Source organism: Falco naumanni, chromosome 19 (genome assembly GCF_017639655.2).
Source record: "Falco naumanni isolate bFalNau1 chromosome 19, bFalNau1.pat, whole genome shotgun sequence".
Lineage (NCBI taxonomy): Eukaryota > Metazoa > Chordata > Aves > Falconiformes > Falconidae > Falco > Falco naumanni.
Window position 1 is genome coordinate 3693664 of NC_054072.1, and position 15813 is coordinate 3709476.

General features: G+C 55.7%; 1 protein-coding gene across 2 annotated transcripts; it reads left to right on the plus strand.

The window, feature by feature from the left end:
- The first annotated feature begins 7784 nt into the window (after positions 1-7784).
- LOC121099287 (tumor necrosis factor receptor superfamily member 10A-like) lies at positions 7785-15813 on the plus strand. 2 transcript variants are annotated; one of them, XM_040618042.1, is made up of 11 exons: positions 7785-8139; positions 11944-12091; positions 12375-12503; positions 12974-13088; positions 13174-13265; positions 13379-13456; positions 13605-13645; positions 14106-14246; positions 14694-14775; positions 14920-15191; positions 15314-15813. In XM_040618042.1, the coding sequence occupies exons 1-11, from the start codon at positions 8032-8034 to the stop codon at positions 15386-15388; spliced, it is 1281 nt and encodes a 426-aa protein (XP_040473976.1). In that variant the 5' UTR covers positions 7785-8031; the 3' UTR covers positions 15389-15813. The 2 variants fall into 2 exon arrangements, with proteins under 2 accessions (XP_040473976.1, XP_040473977.1); XM_040618043.1 differs by having other exon boundaries at positions 11947-12091.

The window sequence follows — 15813 nt, forward strand, 5'->3', positions numbered from 1 at the left end:
GCATGCGCGCTGCTCCCCCCCCGCCGCCTTTGTGTGGGCCGACCCGCGCCGCCCCCCCCCCGCCCGCCGTGGTACGGCCCTGCGCCCGCGCACTGCGCGCCGCCGCCTTCCCGCCGTGCCTTGCGGCAGCCAGGCCTGCGGGGTGGGGAGCGTGGCGTGGGCCTGGGCGAGGTCTCCTGCTGACCCGGCCTTCGCCGGCCGCAAAACACACAGACACTGGCCTCCCGGGTGCGTGACATCATGTAGTGATGTCATTGAGGGTGATGTCATTGGGGCTGATGCAATTCTGCAGAACAGGGCTTGGGTTTCCCCTGCCTTGCTGGAGTCGGGCCTGGAGGCCGTGGCTGCCGTGGGCCTGCGGTGGGGGTTTCCCCCTTGGGCCCCACTCTGGGGCTTGTCAGCCCAGCCCTCTGTTCCCTCCGAACCCAAGGCACCTGCTGGAAACGCCAAGGGGAGCAGCTCTTCACGCTTTGAACCACACCAGATTAATATGCCAAAGGGCTGCTTTGCCTCTGGGGTCTGTCTGCGCTTCACATGTAGAGGAACCAAGTCAAAACTAAGCTGGTGTCGTTTTATTTGTGTTTTGTCACCTTGTGTCGCAGATGCGGCCCAGCCAGGCGTAGAGACCTGCATGGGCTGTTGGCAGGTGTGCTGCACACAGGTGCTGCCAGCCATGCACAGAAATGACGGTTCAGCCACCGCAGCCACAGCTTTCCCCTGCCAAGCCCTGCAAGCATCCAAGATAGCACCGCAGCAGCAAGCAGGATCCTCCCAGCGCCCAGCTCCTCCAACCGCTGCAGGCAGCTGCTGCCTGATGCTGGAGGAGATCTGAAGTGGGAGAGACTGCATAGCTAAAGCACCTGCCTGATGTCCCCATGCCACAGGCATACACCGGTACTGGGGCTGTGCCAGTCTGGCCCTGCTGGGGCAGCTGAAGGCTGTGACAGGCTCCTTTGCAGGGACTTGGGTCTCCACTAATGTCCACAGGTGATGGCTTTCCTGTCCTTTGCAGCTGCTTTTCTTCTTTTCCTTCATGTGGCAGGATGTTTGCCATTTCCCCCCATTGCCCGAGAGGCATCACGTGAATCTTGGGATACAGGAGAAGAGCAAGAGAGAGGAGTTTCTTCATGTGGAGTCTGATGTTTTCAGAGTAAAACTCAATGCTACTAAAAAAAAGGGGGAGGCAAACGCTGTCGCTTAACAGAGCTACCAACTTCTACGTATTTCTGTATCACTGCATTTGCCATACGTGATGTTCCTTGCAGAGCAGGGGGGAATTGAACTGTGTCTGGAACCTGTGTGCCCTGCCCCTCGTGGACACACTCACGGGTTAATCAGCCCTTGTGCTTGGACTTTCCAGGTTTCTCAGATATGTTTGGCTTCCCTGAGAGGCAGGGAGGGAAGGATTGCTTAGATCCATCTGCTGTGATTCCTCTGGCTGGCTCTGATGGTGTGCAGTCATCAATTTAACCATGTAACCACTGGGATGCAAAAGCCACCTTGTACCCACAGGTGTCTCTGGAAATTGGAGAGAAGTCAGCAGGCCCTCAGGATCACAGGACCCCAAGCTTGTTCTACCCCGTGTTTTTATGAGGAAGGTTTTTGAAGGCTGCTGAGCCATGCCAGAGCCTGTTTGGACCACAGTGCACTCATGCAAGGCTACTCACAACCACGTGTGGCTGCTGGTTTTGTTTTCATTGAGGTTATTTCACATTCATAGTGAGAGAGTCAGTCCTCTACACAGCCCCGCTGACTCGCAGTGCCTTGGTGAGCAAAGGGCACTGACATCGATAAAGCCAAGCCAGCGATGGTCCATTCAGAGGGTTTGGTAACACCGCCTTGGCTCTCTTCCCCTGGCCAGACCTAGATGCTGTGGGGAAGGCAGCAGGTCTCAGAGCAGCCTTTACACACACCCCGAGATCCATGTTTTAAGTCAGGAGATGACTCAGCAGAGGCAAGAGCCTATTTTTATCTTCTCCCAAGCTTTCTGTGTCAAGCTGAAATTTTATATTAATCCTTTCAGTGCTAGCCCCAAAATAACTTCGCCTTCTATCTGCAAAGCCATTCATACCCAAGGGCCTGCGATCTCCAGGAACCCTTCTGCCAAAAACCAGCCAGTTCTTTCCTGCTAAGCAGGGCACGTTTTGGCTGCAATCAGCAAAGCGCTGTGTCCAGGAAGCTGAATGACGGCATCTAACCATGAGTTTTGTTCAAAGGAACCGCACAGGGCTGTGTTTATACACCTGAGAAAACTGGCCTTGAACCTGCAGTGCTGGAGGCTGTTGGACCAGGGCATCACGTGTTTGGTGATAAAAAGAGCCAAGTGAAGGTCTGATCCTGTTCCTGCTCCAGACCAGAAACTCCCTCCTGGAAATTCAGCTGTGGTAAAAACTGTGATACAAGATATAAATTAAAAGATATATTGGCTGAAGAATGAATGTATCCATGTATTTTGAGAAATTCGGGGAAAAGGTTCAAGGCATCCTCAGTGTATAAACCCGAAAGCCGGTTTTAAATTTGCTGTTGTAGCTGTGCGAGGAGATAGAACAACAGCAGCTTGGTCCCTTCGTGATGTCTCCAGGTTCACGTGTGTGACGGGGACGTTGGTGCCGCCGGGCAGCGGTTCAGCAGGAGGCGCCTCTGCTCTGCTGAGCCAGCAGGTCTTGCTGCCACCGGTGCGGCTGGACTGCAAAAGCAGGCAGCTGCCGGGCTCCTGCGGGCTTTTCTAGGAGTTTGTAACATTCTAGCTTCGCCCCCACGGAGATTTAAGCTCTCCAAGCTTGAGCAGAAAGCTGGATGTTACGCGATATCGACTATTTCAAACCTCCGACCTGCCGAACCAGGGGTTTCTGCTCCAGTTCTGCTCCAGTTTTGAAGCTGGCAGATGCTTTCATTCGGATATGGAGCCTGGGCCGCAGCTCCTGGGCTGCAACACCCTCACCCCTCTCCTTCATCCCAGAGCTGCTTGTAAGTCCTGGTTCAAGGTGAGGAAAGAGAAGAGGGAAGGGAAAGGGGTAGATCTTAGTTCAGACCCTACACTGGCAGTTTGAAGTTTCCACTTGCTTTTAGGAGCTCTCTGGGTTAGCAGGGGAAGGAGAGGCATGTAACCATTTTCCCTGCCCAGTAGCTTCGTACTCAGAGGCAGGGAAGCTCATCAGGAAAGGTGAAGGGAGAAAGGATGAGGAAGTCTGCCCACTTGCCCTCAGCGTCTCCTGAACCCCAAAGATAAGGCAGGCAAAGGGAGTGAAGACAGAAGTCTGAGCATCCCTGTGCCACAGAGGGGAAACTGAAGCACCGAGGGACTGGGTGGCTTGCCCAGACTTGCCCAAGGAAGGGGCTGCAGTGCAATGGGGAATTGAGCTCCGTTCTCACAAAGTTCACAGCCTGGCCTGCCCGCAAGACCTTTGGCTCCCTCTTTAAAAGCGGAACCGGGCATTTATGAGACAAATAATTTGTTTATCCAGAGGGGGGAAGGTCAAAATTATCAGGTCAGCTTCAGATCCCTCCCAGGCACAAAAACGGACGAGAGGCAACAAAAAGCTGAAAGTAAAGCTGAATGCTGATGTTCAAAAATAATATATATAGGCACGTAGCCCTTCACCTCCCCAGGGTGTGCTGAGGATCACAGTTTAAAGCAAGATGCTCTGGAAAGGGAGATTAGAGCCTCCTTCACTCCCCAATCTCTTTTAAAGATGGACAATGAGCAAACGGCTGCCACGTTAGACAGGACACGAATATTTCAAGGGTCTGAACCGTTGAGTGCCGCAGGGGCAGGCAGCTCATATGAGGTTAACCACTAACCGTGGCATATAAAACTCAGCTTCCCCAGCCAGTCGTTTATTACAGCTGTCCTCCGTGAGCAGCTTGGGCTCCAATCTCCCTTCTCCCCATGACGAGGGAGCGGGAGGTGAGCCACAGTCCTGCTGAAACCCTTACACTCATTTTATTTTCCACTTGCAACAGAGCTGAGGAAGCAGAGAGGGAATTTGGCATCCCAAAACCATGGTGGGTCCCCTCTTCTTCTCAACGTGCTTAATTTCTGTTTCTGTTGTGGTGCAGCCTCCCCGGCTCCCGGGGAGTTCCTGGTTCAGAAGGAGCTGCGGGGATGAGCAGGCTGCTGGTGACAAGGACTTCAGCCTTCTGGAAGGCCTGTCCCTGGGCAATAAACACCCTCCTCTCTCACCCATGACCAGAGCCTGCCCTGAAAATGAGCCTTAAATGGAAACAGTCAGCATGCCAGCACAGCCAGGGTGGAAATTCTTGCTTGGTGGGTGAATAACATATCTTGCCGGCATGTCCCACCCCTTGGGATGACTGGGGAGTGGGAGATGGCAAGCATCGCCGGCTTCCCTCAGTAGCTCAAATACCCACAGGCTGGACACAAAGTCATCTTTGTTTGGAGCTGTGTGAAAATATTATCTCTGTGGTTTGTCAGCACAGATAACTCTGTTAGTTCAGTTTTATAAATGGGGAGATTGAGACAGATGGAGAAGGCCCTGCGGCTTCGCAACAAGTGTTTGGCAGGAGGAAGATGAAGTCTCGGGGTTTGGATGCTGAGGGTTGGCCTCCTGCTGCTGAGATGTGTCTGAGGGCCCAGTGCAAACTATGGGGCAAACTGGGAAGCTCCACTGCTGTGTCCCTCCTTCCCCACTCCAGTTCCTCCCAACTGAGTTTTGGCACAGCAGTTCTCTAAAAAGCATCAGGTTGATTTTTCAGAGAGAGGACGGACTGGCGCTTCCCCATCCCACTGAAGAAGCACAGAATATGCAAATTAGCGTTTACTCTGACCTAACTGAAAATTTAATTGCTCTCTAAGGACCCAAATGACTTCAGCTGAAGTCAGTGCTATCTACAGCACAGAACACATGGTTTTGGTTAAACAAAAGGCCCTGCATACTTTTGGGGCTTGTAATAGAAGTACCCACCCAGGAAACAAGCAGGAATTCTTCTTCTCTCCTAAATCCCACTTCAGCTTAATTATTTTCAGCATAGACAGCCCTAACTCCTGCAAGGAGAAAACCAGGTTTCCATTGCGCAGCATGGCTGGGTACCCAAGCGCTTGCTTTGCCTTGAGTGTGGTCACCAAAGAGAAGATGCTTCCCAAATACCCACATCTTGAGCGGGTTAGCGTTGGCTCTGCTGATCTGGTTGGACCTGAGGAGCCTCGCTGCTTTCCTCCAAGTCCTGGGGCTGCTGCTGGTGCTGGCGAGGTGGTCAGCAGCCCCACTAGCCCCCACATTTTCAATGCATTGAGCCCTTTCCCTGTGAGTAGCTTTTTTTCCTGCTGAGCAGCTTTTTTTCCCTGCAGTCCCACCTGAGCGCTGCCACCTATTTTCAGGCCCACACCTGCTGTTGCTTCTGCCTTGGGCAGCGCTTAGAAAAGCATCAGTCACTCACGAGTTATTCATCCGCAGCCTCCGGTGAGTCACGGCATTTTCAAGGAAGGGAGGGAGCCTGCCTGAAGACTTGGCCCACTGAATCCCGCTAACACACACCACAATTAGTTAGCTCAGAGTTCAGGGCTAGGAAAAGATTAACAAGTCACCACGTTTCTGCCTCGGCTTTGTTTCACAGAATCATGGAACGGTTTGGGTTGGAAGGGACTTTAAAGATCATCCGGTTCCAACCCCGCTGCTGTGGGCAGGGACACCTTCCACTGGACTGAGTTGCTCCCAGCCCTGTCAAGCCTGGCCTTGGACATTGCTAGGGATGGGACATACACAGCTGCGCTGGGCAGCCTGGGCCAGCACCTCGCCCGCCACCCTCACAGCACAGAATTTCTTCCTAATATCTCATCTGAATCAGCCCTCTGTCAGTTTAAAGCCATCCCCCCTTGTCCTGTCGCTACACGGCCTTGTACAAGGTTCCCTCAGGACCTGCGGATGCGTCTCATCAGGCCCCATGGACTTGTGCACCTTCAGGTTCCTTAGATAGTCTCAAACCTGATGTCCTACAGTGGGCAGTTCTTCATCCTCCCAGTCCCTGCCTTCGCCTTCTGTGCCTGGGGCGGTGTGGCTGGGGCACTCACTGGTGAAAACTGAAGCAAAAAAAGCTGTTGAGCTCCTCAGCCTTCTCGATATTCCAGGTAACCAGGTCTCCCGTTCCCTTCTGGAGAGGGCCCACGTTTTCCCTAGTCTTCCTTTTACCACCCACGTACCTACAGAAACTTTCCTTGCTGCCCTTGATGTCCCTGGCCAGATTTAACTCTATCAGGGCTTTAGCTTTCCTCGCCTGATCCCTGGCTGCTTGGCCAATTTCTCTGTATTCCTCCCAGGTTACTCATCCTTGCTTCCACCCTCTGTAGGCTTCTTTTTTGTGTTTGAGTTTGTCCAGGAGTTCCTTGTTTATCCACGCAGGCCTCCTGGTGTTTTTGCCTGGAGGTTGCAAGAAGTGATCGTTGAATATTAACCAACTTTCCTGGGCTCCTCTTCCCTCCAGGGCTTTATCCCATGGTACTCTACCAAGCAGATCCCTAAGAAGCCAAAGTCTGCTCTCCTGGAGCCCGGGGTAGTGAGCTTGCTGTGCGCCCTCCTCACTGCCCTAAAGATCTTGAACTCCAGCATTTCATCATGGTCACTGCAGCCAAGGCTGCCCTTGAGCTTCACATTCCCCACCAGTCCCTCCTCGGTGAGCACAAGGCCCAGCATGGCACCTCTTCTTCCTGGCTTCTCCACCACATGGAGGAGGAAGTTATCAACGCACCCCAGGATTGTCCTGGATTGCCTGTGCCCTGCTGTGTTGTCCCTCCAACAGATATTGGGGTGGTTGAAGTCCCCCATGAGGACCAGGGCTTGTGCAGGTGACACTGCTGCTGTCTATAGGAGGCCTCATCCACTCCATCTCCCTGGTGAGCAACCAGTAACAAACCCTGCTATAATGTCACCTGTCCCTGCCGTCCTTTTGCTCCTGACTCAAGCTCTCCATCGGCTCCTCATCCACCCCCAGGCAGAGCTCCCTGCACTCCGGCTGCTCATTGCCATAGGGGTGACCCCCCCTCGCCCCCGCTGCCTGTCCTTCCTTTAGAGCCTGCATCCTTCCAGCCCAACACTCCCGTCGCAGGAGCCATCCCACATCTCTGTGATGCCAACACGGGCACAGTTTTGCCGGAGTACTGTTTTTACACACCATCCAGACAACCTGACTGCAGAAGAGCTGGTTGTGTAACGGCAGAAAGTTCAAAGGTTTAACTTTTAAATTTTTCCCCCCTTTCCGCTCAAGTTCCCCCTTCCCATAAAACAAACCAAGCCGAGGTGGAATTTCCCCGCTTTCCAACTCAGAGGCAAAAAGGTGACTGTTTTGTGAGGCAGGCGAGCGTTTCGGCAAGCCGTGCTGTGCCTCTGTGCCCCGTTCCGCTGCGCCCCCCCCCGGGAATCCCACCAGGGCATGTTTGTGTAACCCCCTTTTCCATGGAAAACAAAAACCTGTGGCTTTGCTTGCTTGAGGCGGTTGCCGCGTGATGGGCAAAAAATGCAAGCTGGAGAAGAACACCCTGGAAGAAACATCCCTGGTGGCTCCCATCGAGCTTTGAAACCCATTTGGGCATGGGAAAAGTCAAAAAAAAAAAAAAAAAAAACAAAAGAAAAAAAGAAAGGAAAGGAAAGGAATACAATAAGCGCTAAAAAATAAAAGTGCTATGAAAGGCGATCTCATCTTCCCCGGCAAAGCAGGCTGTGACCAACCCCACGCTGAACCCTTCAGGTGTGGTTTCTGGGTGACGGCAGGAGCACGAGGAGGTGTGGCAGAGAAGTGCCCTGAGCCAGGCCAGCCCTCCTCGCCCTCCTCCTCCTCCTCCTCCTCTTCCTCCTCCGCCCCTGCCGGCTGCATTACGAGCGCCCGCGCCTCCGGCTGCGCACATTGTCCCATTCACCGCGCCCGGAGCGGCTCGTCCCACCGTGGCAAAGCGGTGCCCGAGCCTGTAGCCAGCCGTGCCCGGTGCCGCGGTCACCCCCGAGCCGTGCCCGGTGCCGCGGTCACCCCCGAACCGTGCCCGGTGCCGTGCCCGGTGCCGCGCTCCGCTCCCCGCCGCTCAAGATGCGCTGGGCGCTGGACCCCGCGGCCCGACAGCTCTGCCTCCCGCTGCTGCTGCTGCTGCTGCTGGTCGCGGTGCGTGGGGTCGCGGCCCGATCGCGGAGAGCCCAGGTGAGTGCCGGGGGGTGGGAGGGGGGCCGGGGACCCCCGGCAGCGCTGCCCTGTGCTGCCGCGGCATGCCCGGGCTTGCGCGCCGTCCAGGGGCACGGTGCGCCGGGCTGGGGAAGGGTCCTGCAGGTGGTGGTGGGGGGTAAGGTGGGGAGGGGGCAGCCAGGGTGTTTGGGGGCTGGCCTGGGCTGGGGGTGCGGGTTCAGCCGAGGGAGGGGGGCTGTGTGAATGGGGGGTGCCCCTGGGTGTAGGGAGCAGGGGATTGGAGGCTTACAGGGGAGAGAGCAAGGGACTGGGGGGGCGTCCCCTTTACCAGGGGTTATAGGGGAGGGGCTGGAGGGTAGGGGCTTCTATGGGTTAGAGGCCGTGTGGGGGAAGCTGGGGCTATAGTGGGACTCACCTGCTCCAGGGGCCATGGGGGTAGCAGGGATTATGGGGGGCTCACCTGACCTGGGGGCTATGGGGAGAGCAGGGGCTATGGGGACTTACCTTGTGCAGGAGATGGGGGGGGGCGCTGAGGTTATAGGGTGCCTCACAATGCACAGGGGCTATAGGGAGAGCTGAGGCTATAGGGGGGGCTCACCTGGGCAGGTTTGCAGGGCGCGGGGAGGGGGGGGCGCATCTGTGGGGCTGCGGCTTTGGGGCAGGTTGGAAGCGGCAGCGTGGAGGTGGACGGGAAGGGTGATCTCAGCCTGCCTGGGTGTGGGGCAGCGGGTAAGGCCCTGTGGCTGTGAGAGCCGTGGGGCTCAGAGGTGACGTGGGGCTCAGTGGGGCTCAGAGGTGACGTGGGGCTGGGGGATCCCCCTGTGGCACTGCCTGTGCTGGAGGGGATTCCCGCTCCCTTCACTTCCAAGCCTGGTTTGCCGTTCGGTGCCAGGATCTTGTGGCTACGCCATGTGCGGGATGTTTGAAAGCATCAGGGTCGGATGCGGGCAGCTCTGGGCTGCCTGGTGCAGGAATGCTGCCTTTCCAGCTTGCCCAAATGATGTTCAAACCCTTAGCGCCACTGGCTTTTAGGACAAAAAATTCCACCTATGCGTATCATATTTCCCCGTGGATTGGGTGTTGGTATATTCTTGGAAATACCTAAAGTTTCGCCTGAAGTCAGGAGGATCCTGCCCTGAGTTTTATCCCAGGGCTGGCCTGTAATCCCTCCGCTGCTGCTGAGCGAGAGTCCAGCGGAGCGGCAGCGCCGGGACACGTGGGTGCTGTACCCGCGTTGGAATTACTCTTGCTGAAATCAGCACTGCCCCTAACAGGTTTTAAAAGAGAGTCAGCTTCTCGTCCAGCTGTTGTTTAGCAGAGTTTATTTAGAGTTGCCTGATAAACTCAAGCCTTACTAAACCCATCACCTAAGGGCACACTCTTAAGAGCCTCTGTCTTTTATTTTTCCCCCCTCTTTTTAATAAAATAAATGGGGAGGGGGAGCTGATCAGGGCTGGAGGTGCCCCACGTGATAATCATACGATATTGTGGCTGCGGTTCCTTCCTCTGCTCACCAATGCCTGTTGCATCATGCCTGGACCTGGGCCATAGGCTTCCAAGGAGGAATGCTGCTGAATCTCCGTGTTTGCGGGAGCTCAGGTTCTGTGTGTGGGAAGTTGGGGTGGAAAACCCCCTGTGTTTGTCAGACCTGTGCCCTCAGAGCAGAGGCACGTCAGGTGTCTGCCCGGAATCTCTTTTTATCCCTGGTCCTTCAGCGCTGTCGGCTGAGGGTGTCTCTTGCTGCAATCGAGGGCTGCGTATTAGTGCTGCGTAGGTGTCCACTGATGGTCAGGGGCTCAGCGAGGGGTCTGTCCTCTGCCGTAGGGTCCAACTGCTTCCTCGGGGTTGCCTCAGGAGCAAAACAAATGGGGGATGGAAGAAGGGAAAGTTCAAAGCCTGATGCTTCCCAGAGCTTTTTCTCCAGACCCGATCATCCAGAAGGAAGAGGCGTTTAGCTGATGAGAGTATTGGGGATTCCTCTGCCTGGTAATTCCTCTGCCTTGAGGCAATGTTGCTTTCTTGGGATGTTTACTGTGGGTGAAAACTACTCTTGAATACCGTCGCCCACAGCTCCCAGCCTGGTTTCTCCCTGTGTTTTGCAAGACTGATAGGTTAGTCAGGGATGGCAGCCCTCGCCTGCCGAGGGCTCTGTGGTGGGCTGATAGACTTGAACTGCTCTTGCTGTGGAAGGTGGTGTGGGCTGTTAACCTCATCACGCACTTGTGCAAGCTCTGCTGAGTCACCCTGTCATGAAGAGCAATGAAATCCTGCACCTAAGGCGCCTTTGCAGACAGCAGGTAACACTGTGGTGTTGCTGTAATCACCTTTCACAGCCTGGTAGGCTTTGAATGGTGAAGAAAGACTTTTTTTTTTCCCCCCATGGGGACAAGTGAGGCAGTGGGACACGTTGCCCAAGTCTCAGTCCCTGAGGACATTCAAGACCAGAGTGGGTAAAGCCCTGAGAGCTACTTGTGGCTGGGAGGTAAAAGAAAGACTTCTAAGTTGGATAGAAAAGTACTTTATGAACTTGGAAACCCTCCCGGCTGGAGAAAGCAGCAGCGGGAGGTGCGGAGCCAGAAGCCGTTGGAGGGATGTGGGTTTGATCCCCGGCGCTGGCCCCGTTCCCGGGCTGGCTGGGGCTCGGGGGTCTGCGCCGTGGCTGTGGTGGGGATTGCTCACGCTGTGGCCTGGCCCATCTCAGCCGTGTTGTTTGTGGGTTTGCGTCACCCTCTGCAGCCCCATGACCATCGGACCTGCCGCGGCCAATTCCGGCGCTCACACCCTTCCTTGTACAAGTGTGGGAAGTGTCTGGGAAGAGGGGGGGCATCGGTGCTGTAGATGACCAGGCTGGCCCAGGACATCTCTGGTCTCTATTGTTTCAGCCTTTCAAGGCAGGTTCTGACTCACAGGAGAAATATTTGCCTTAAGGGGCAGGTTTTGTGCTCGGAAAGTGCCTCTGCCAGACTCGGAAAGTGCCTCTGCTAGACTCGCTGCCTTGCATCATGCAGCATGGCCGGGCATTGTCGCTCCCGACAGCCCAGAGTAGAGGGGCAGAGGCTGGATGTATGGGAAGGTTTATATCCATGGAGCAAGCTGTGCCCTGTGCTGGTTGAGAGGCCAAGGGCATTGTCCCCTCTGGGGATACTGGGGTACCCAAAAGCCCCCAAAACACTGATGGGGCAAGTGGCCGTTACTGTCAAGTGTGGCCCCCCTGCAGCTGGAGTGACTCAGTCGGTACAGAAATTGCTGAGCCAGCACAAAGTGTGCAGGAGCTGGCAAACGGCAGTTGGCTTCCTGATCAGCAGCAAGATAACCAGGATAATGCAGAAGCGCCGGAGGCCGTGCTGTCCCCTGGGAGCCCGGAGCAGCTCAGATGTTGCTTGTGGGCGCAGGAGCCATATACCAAAGGGGCTGGTTTCCTCCCCGCAAATGCCCTCCCTGTTCCTCTTTCCTACCCTTCCATTTTCTTCGGAGCTGTTGGTTCACGTGCTCGGAAACTGGGGAAGGAAAGGGGTCCTGATGTTATCCTAACGAAGCATTAGCGAACCTTTGCCTTGCTGGTAACCTGGCACAGGGAAATCCCTCTGCAAACCACCTCCTTATGCTTTGCCAAGGAAATAACCACCTTGGTACGAGGGAAATGCCCCTCACCTGCGTTCAGGGGAGGTTTGGATGTTGGGTCCAGTGACTCCGAGTTGTCCCAGAGCTCCTCTCCTGCTTCGCCTGAGTGCACTGGGCAGACCAGCTCTTGCCTTTCTCTTTCTCCCCTTTCCTCATCGACTTGGGGTGGTTTTTAACACAGGGGTTTCTGTATTTTTTCAGCAGGGGGCTGCTTTGGGACCTGCTGCAGCAGCACTGGATAAAAGGGAGACGTTTGAACCCTTGGACCCAAGCAGGGGAGGGGGAGAGTTTTACCAAGTCCAGGACAACGATCTCTATCTTAAGCAGTATTGTAGGAAGTGCCCCGCAGGTAAGATGGTCTTCAACATCGGTCACACCAGCCTCCCCGTGTTTCTGCCTGCAAAGCTGGCATGTCCTTGCTCCTTGCGAGGAGGCAGTGGGTGCTCCAGCTTTCCCCTGCCCCACTGTTGTGAGATCTAAGGACTCCTTATGGGAATATTTTCCTTTTGTTGGTTCCTAATTTGCCTCTTAACTTCAGTGGCAGTGGAATCAACTCCCTCCCTGCAAAGACATCTCCGTCCCGTGCTGTATTTTCACAGATACGCCCTTTCTTTCTCCATCCTTTCTTGCAGGCACCTACGTTGCACAGCACTGTAAAGAGCAAAATGGCTCCAGCAAGTGTTTGCCGTGTAAGGAAGGGGAATACACCCAATACCCAAACGACTTTCTCAGTTGCCTTGGCTGCCAGAGGTGCAGGGAAGGTATGAGCTGCTCTGTAAGAGGGTGATGCTGGCTGACAGCACAGGCTGGGTTCAGCTGACCAGAGACCTCTCTGCTTAAGAGCACGGTCACCTGCAGCGTCCCCAAAGAACAGCTCAGGCTGTGGGGAGCAGGCTGGGTCTGGAATTGGTGTAGCAGCTTGTGCCAGACCCACGTCTCTGTTCAATGCAGCATCCCTTTCGCAAAGCTCGGACACGAGACCTCCAGCAAGGACCAGGAGGACTGGGCTCACGGCAGCGTTGCAGGCTGCTGGTGGAGCTTTGATGCGAGCATTGCTTTTCTCTTGGGTACGGTGAGGTGTGGGGCAGAAAGGGTAAGGCTGAAACTCAACAGCAGAGAGTGACATGGCTCACGGGTCAGCTCAGGTCGTTAGCGGCGTTAACGAAGGGAGCGGGCGGAGGAGCATGGTGAGGAGGGGTTGGGGTGGAGCTGTTTCTCCTCTCGCCCGCAGATCAGGTGGAGCTGAGTCCCTGCCACCCAGTCAGGAACACGCAGTGCGCCTGCAAGAGCGGCACCTTCTGCTCCCCGTTCCAACCCTGTGAGCTGTGCCAGAAGTGCCGGTCCCGGTGAGCTGGGTGACATGGTGGGTGCTGCTGCGATCCCTGCGGGGAGCCCCAGCGGCTGAGCCTGCCTTGTCTCCCCCTTTCCCAGGTGTCCCAAGGACGAAGTGGAGCAGGCTCCCTGCACACCGCACAGTGACCGCCAGTGCGGTCCTCCCACCGACACCTTGTCCAGCTCCTCTGGTAAGTGGGGGCCTGCTGGAGGAGGAGAGATGGGCTGAGGGATGGAGGCTGTGAGCTGCTGCTGAGGAGACCAGGAGCAGCTCCCCCCACATGCCCTGTTTTATCTGCTTTAGTCAACTTGATCGTGATATTCGTGGTGATAACTGTGGTCACGCTGGTCCTCTGTATGTGCTGCTGCTGCTGTCCCCAAGGTGAGCACTGGGGGCGAGGGACCCCTGGGGCGCTTGCCTTGGCTGGGGGCTCTGTGCCCTGGCTGGGGGCTCTGGGTGGGTGTGGGCTGGGTAGGAGGAGGGACCTGCCTAGGGAAAGAGGGATCACAGCACTGTTTGCATCTTCCAGGGCATGGGAGACAGCTGAGCAGGAAGTCCTGCAACATAGTGGTGAGTTGCTGGGATGGTGAGGGGGGGGGGGGGGAGCAGCCCCATTTGTGGGGCTGGGGGGAGATCCCCCATGCTCTCTGCTCCCCACTTTGCCTGCAGCTCCTAGGAAGGCTGGAGGAGCAGGGAGATGAGTCTCATCCCTGGAGGGACGTGGTAGAGCTGGGCCAAGCAGAGGAGGTAGTGCCCTGCTGTAGTGGGGTGCTTGCAGCCTCCTCTGCAGTGCTGTTAACCCTTCCCTGGCAGAGGTGCTGGCACCTCCAGGGTCCCCAGTGGGGGCCCCAGGCTAAAGGGAGGCCTTTGCTGTACCGAGCCCCCTTCAAGCTCAACACGAGCAAGCGAGCTGTGCCCTTGAAACCATGGCAGGGTGGATGCCGCTGCCATAGATGGCATCCCTGCAGTGTGAGCTCTGCCCTCCCAGGACCACCCAACCCAGCTGGTTTGTGCTTCTCTCCTGCCGCAGGATTACCTGATGCGACAGCTAACAAGTTACCAGCGCAGGGGCCCAGGGACACACGACAACCACCACAACGAACAGATCTTCCAGGATCAGCTGCTCTCCACGGTGTCGGTTTCGGCAGCTCCCAGTGCTGTGAGGCCAGAGGTACATGAGTGTGCCCCTCTGCTCCCTCATGCTCGGCCGAGGTCTGATGCTTTCCTCTGCCTTCACTGAGCTGATCAGCTCGGGGGGCTTCTAAGGCTGGGCCACGTTTCTGCACGGAGACAGCGAGGGGTCTTTTGTCCTTGTTCTGGGTACAGGACTGCAAAATCTGCTCGCAGTCGGCTGCCAGAGTCCTCTGCAGATTTAATGCTGAGCAGACACCCAGCTCTCCTCTCCCTGGCTGGGACTTATGAGGCAGCTCTCCCCTGCTCGTGGCCTGCCGTCACCCCGAAGCTAGGAAATGATGGGTGTCCCGGGCGGGTGTGGTGGTCTCTTGCCCCAACAGCTCCTGGCGAGAGGGAGAAGGTCTCCAGCCCCCTCCATTAAAGGTGCTTGGGGGTAGCGTTTGTGCCAAGGCTTGGTGGGTGCTATAGGACATTGTCCTTCCAGGTGATGGTGCCGAGGACCTCATGTCCCATTGTGAAATCCAGGAGAAATCTGGTTCCAGTGCAAGGAGAAGACCCTGCTAATCGTAAGCGTTGGGGCCCAAGGGACATCTGGGGGGGCAGGGAGGCAGCCTGTGGGATGAGCTTTCTGGGCAAACCCCTTTCTGTCTCGGCTATTCGTGCTCTACCCTGTTCTCTGAGCTTTGCTCTTACCCTCGCCCCACCTCTAGTTTTGCAAGGCGCTCTTGAAGTCTTTGCCGAAGACGTGCCCCCCAAACAGTGGAAGAAATTTTGCCGAGCCCTTGATCTGCCAGAGAACACCATTACCCTCATGGAGATGAACAAGGAGGAGTTCTTCCAGATGCTCAGAACCTGGCAGAACAGACAAGGGGCGAACGCCTCCGTGAACACGCTGCTGGAGGCCCTGCACAGGATCAGTCTCGGAGGGGTTGCAGAAGACATCTCCTCCAAGCTGGTCCAGCAGGGATCTTACCAATATGAAGTGAGCTGAGGAGCAGGGCAGGCCCTGCATTTCCCTACTTCAAACTGAGTCCATGCAATACCTCTAAAAACACTTGAGTTTTATCTTTTTATAGCTCTCCTGTGCCTTTTCTCCTTTTGAAGCCATTGTACAGTTCAGCTGAGCCCAGAGGAGCTGATCCTCTTGTGAAGTACAAACCTCACGGTCCTCTCTGCTGAAGCTATGGACTCGTTGGTGCTTCCTTCTGAAATCCAAGCTGGTGCCTTGATTTCACTGGGTCAATTGCAAGCTGCCTCTGGGATCGTCTCACTTGGAAGGCTGGTACTATACAGACATCTTCAGGATCTGTGCAGAGAAGGGTGTCTGTAGGTTTTCAAGTGGCATCCCTGTGTTTTTTAACTGGATCATCCCTTTTTTTGAGGGGCGGGGGGGCGGGGGGGCTCCTGGCATGCAATGGCTTCTACTTGTAAAACATCTCTAAGCTGGCCAGCAAGCTTCATGCTGTACGCTTGGTGGGCAAGTATTAACTGGATTCTTAGGTTAGTTTCTCAAAGCTGCCGACTGACTTGCATTTTAGCTAATAGTGGTTCTGCTTGTTGTTAGGAGCCAGTTTGAAACTGGACTTTGAGGGGAGGGTGGGAAT

Coding starts and splice junctions, on each gene's coding strand:
- LOC121099287 (XM_040618042.1), top strand. CDS start 8,032: ATGCGCTGGGCGCTGGACCCCGCGGCCCGACAGCTCTGCCTCCCGCTG. Junction 12,504..12,973: donor CTGCCAGAGGTGCAGGGAAG/GTATGAGCTGCT, acceptor TCTCGCCCGCAG/ATCAGGTGGAGCTGAGTCCC. Junction 13,646..14,105: donor GGAAGTCCTGCAACATAGTG/GTGAGTTGCTGG, acceptor CTCCTGCCGCAG/GATTACCTGATGCGACAGCT.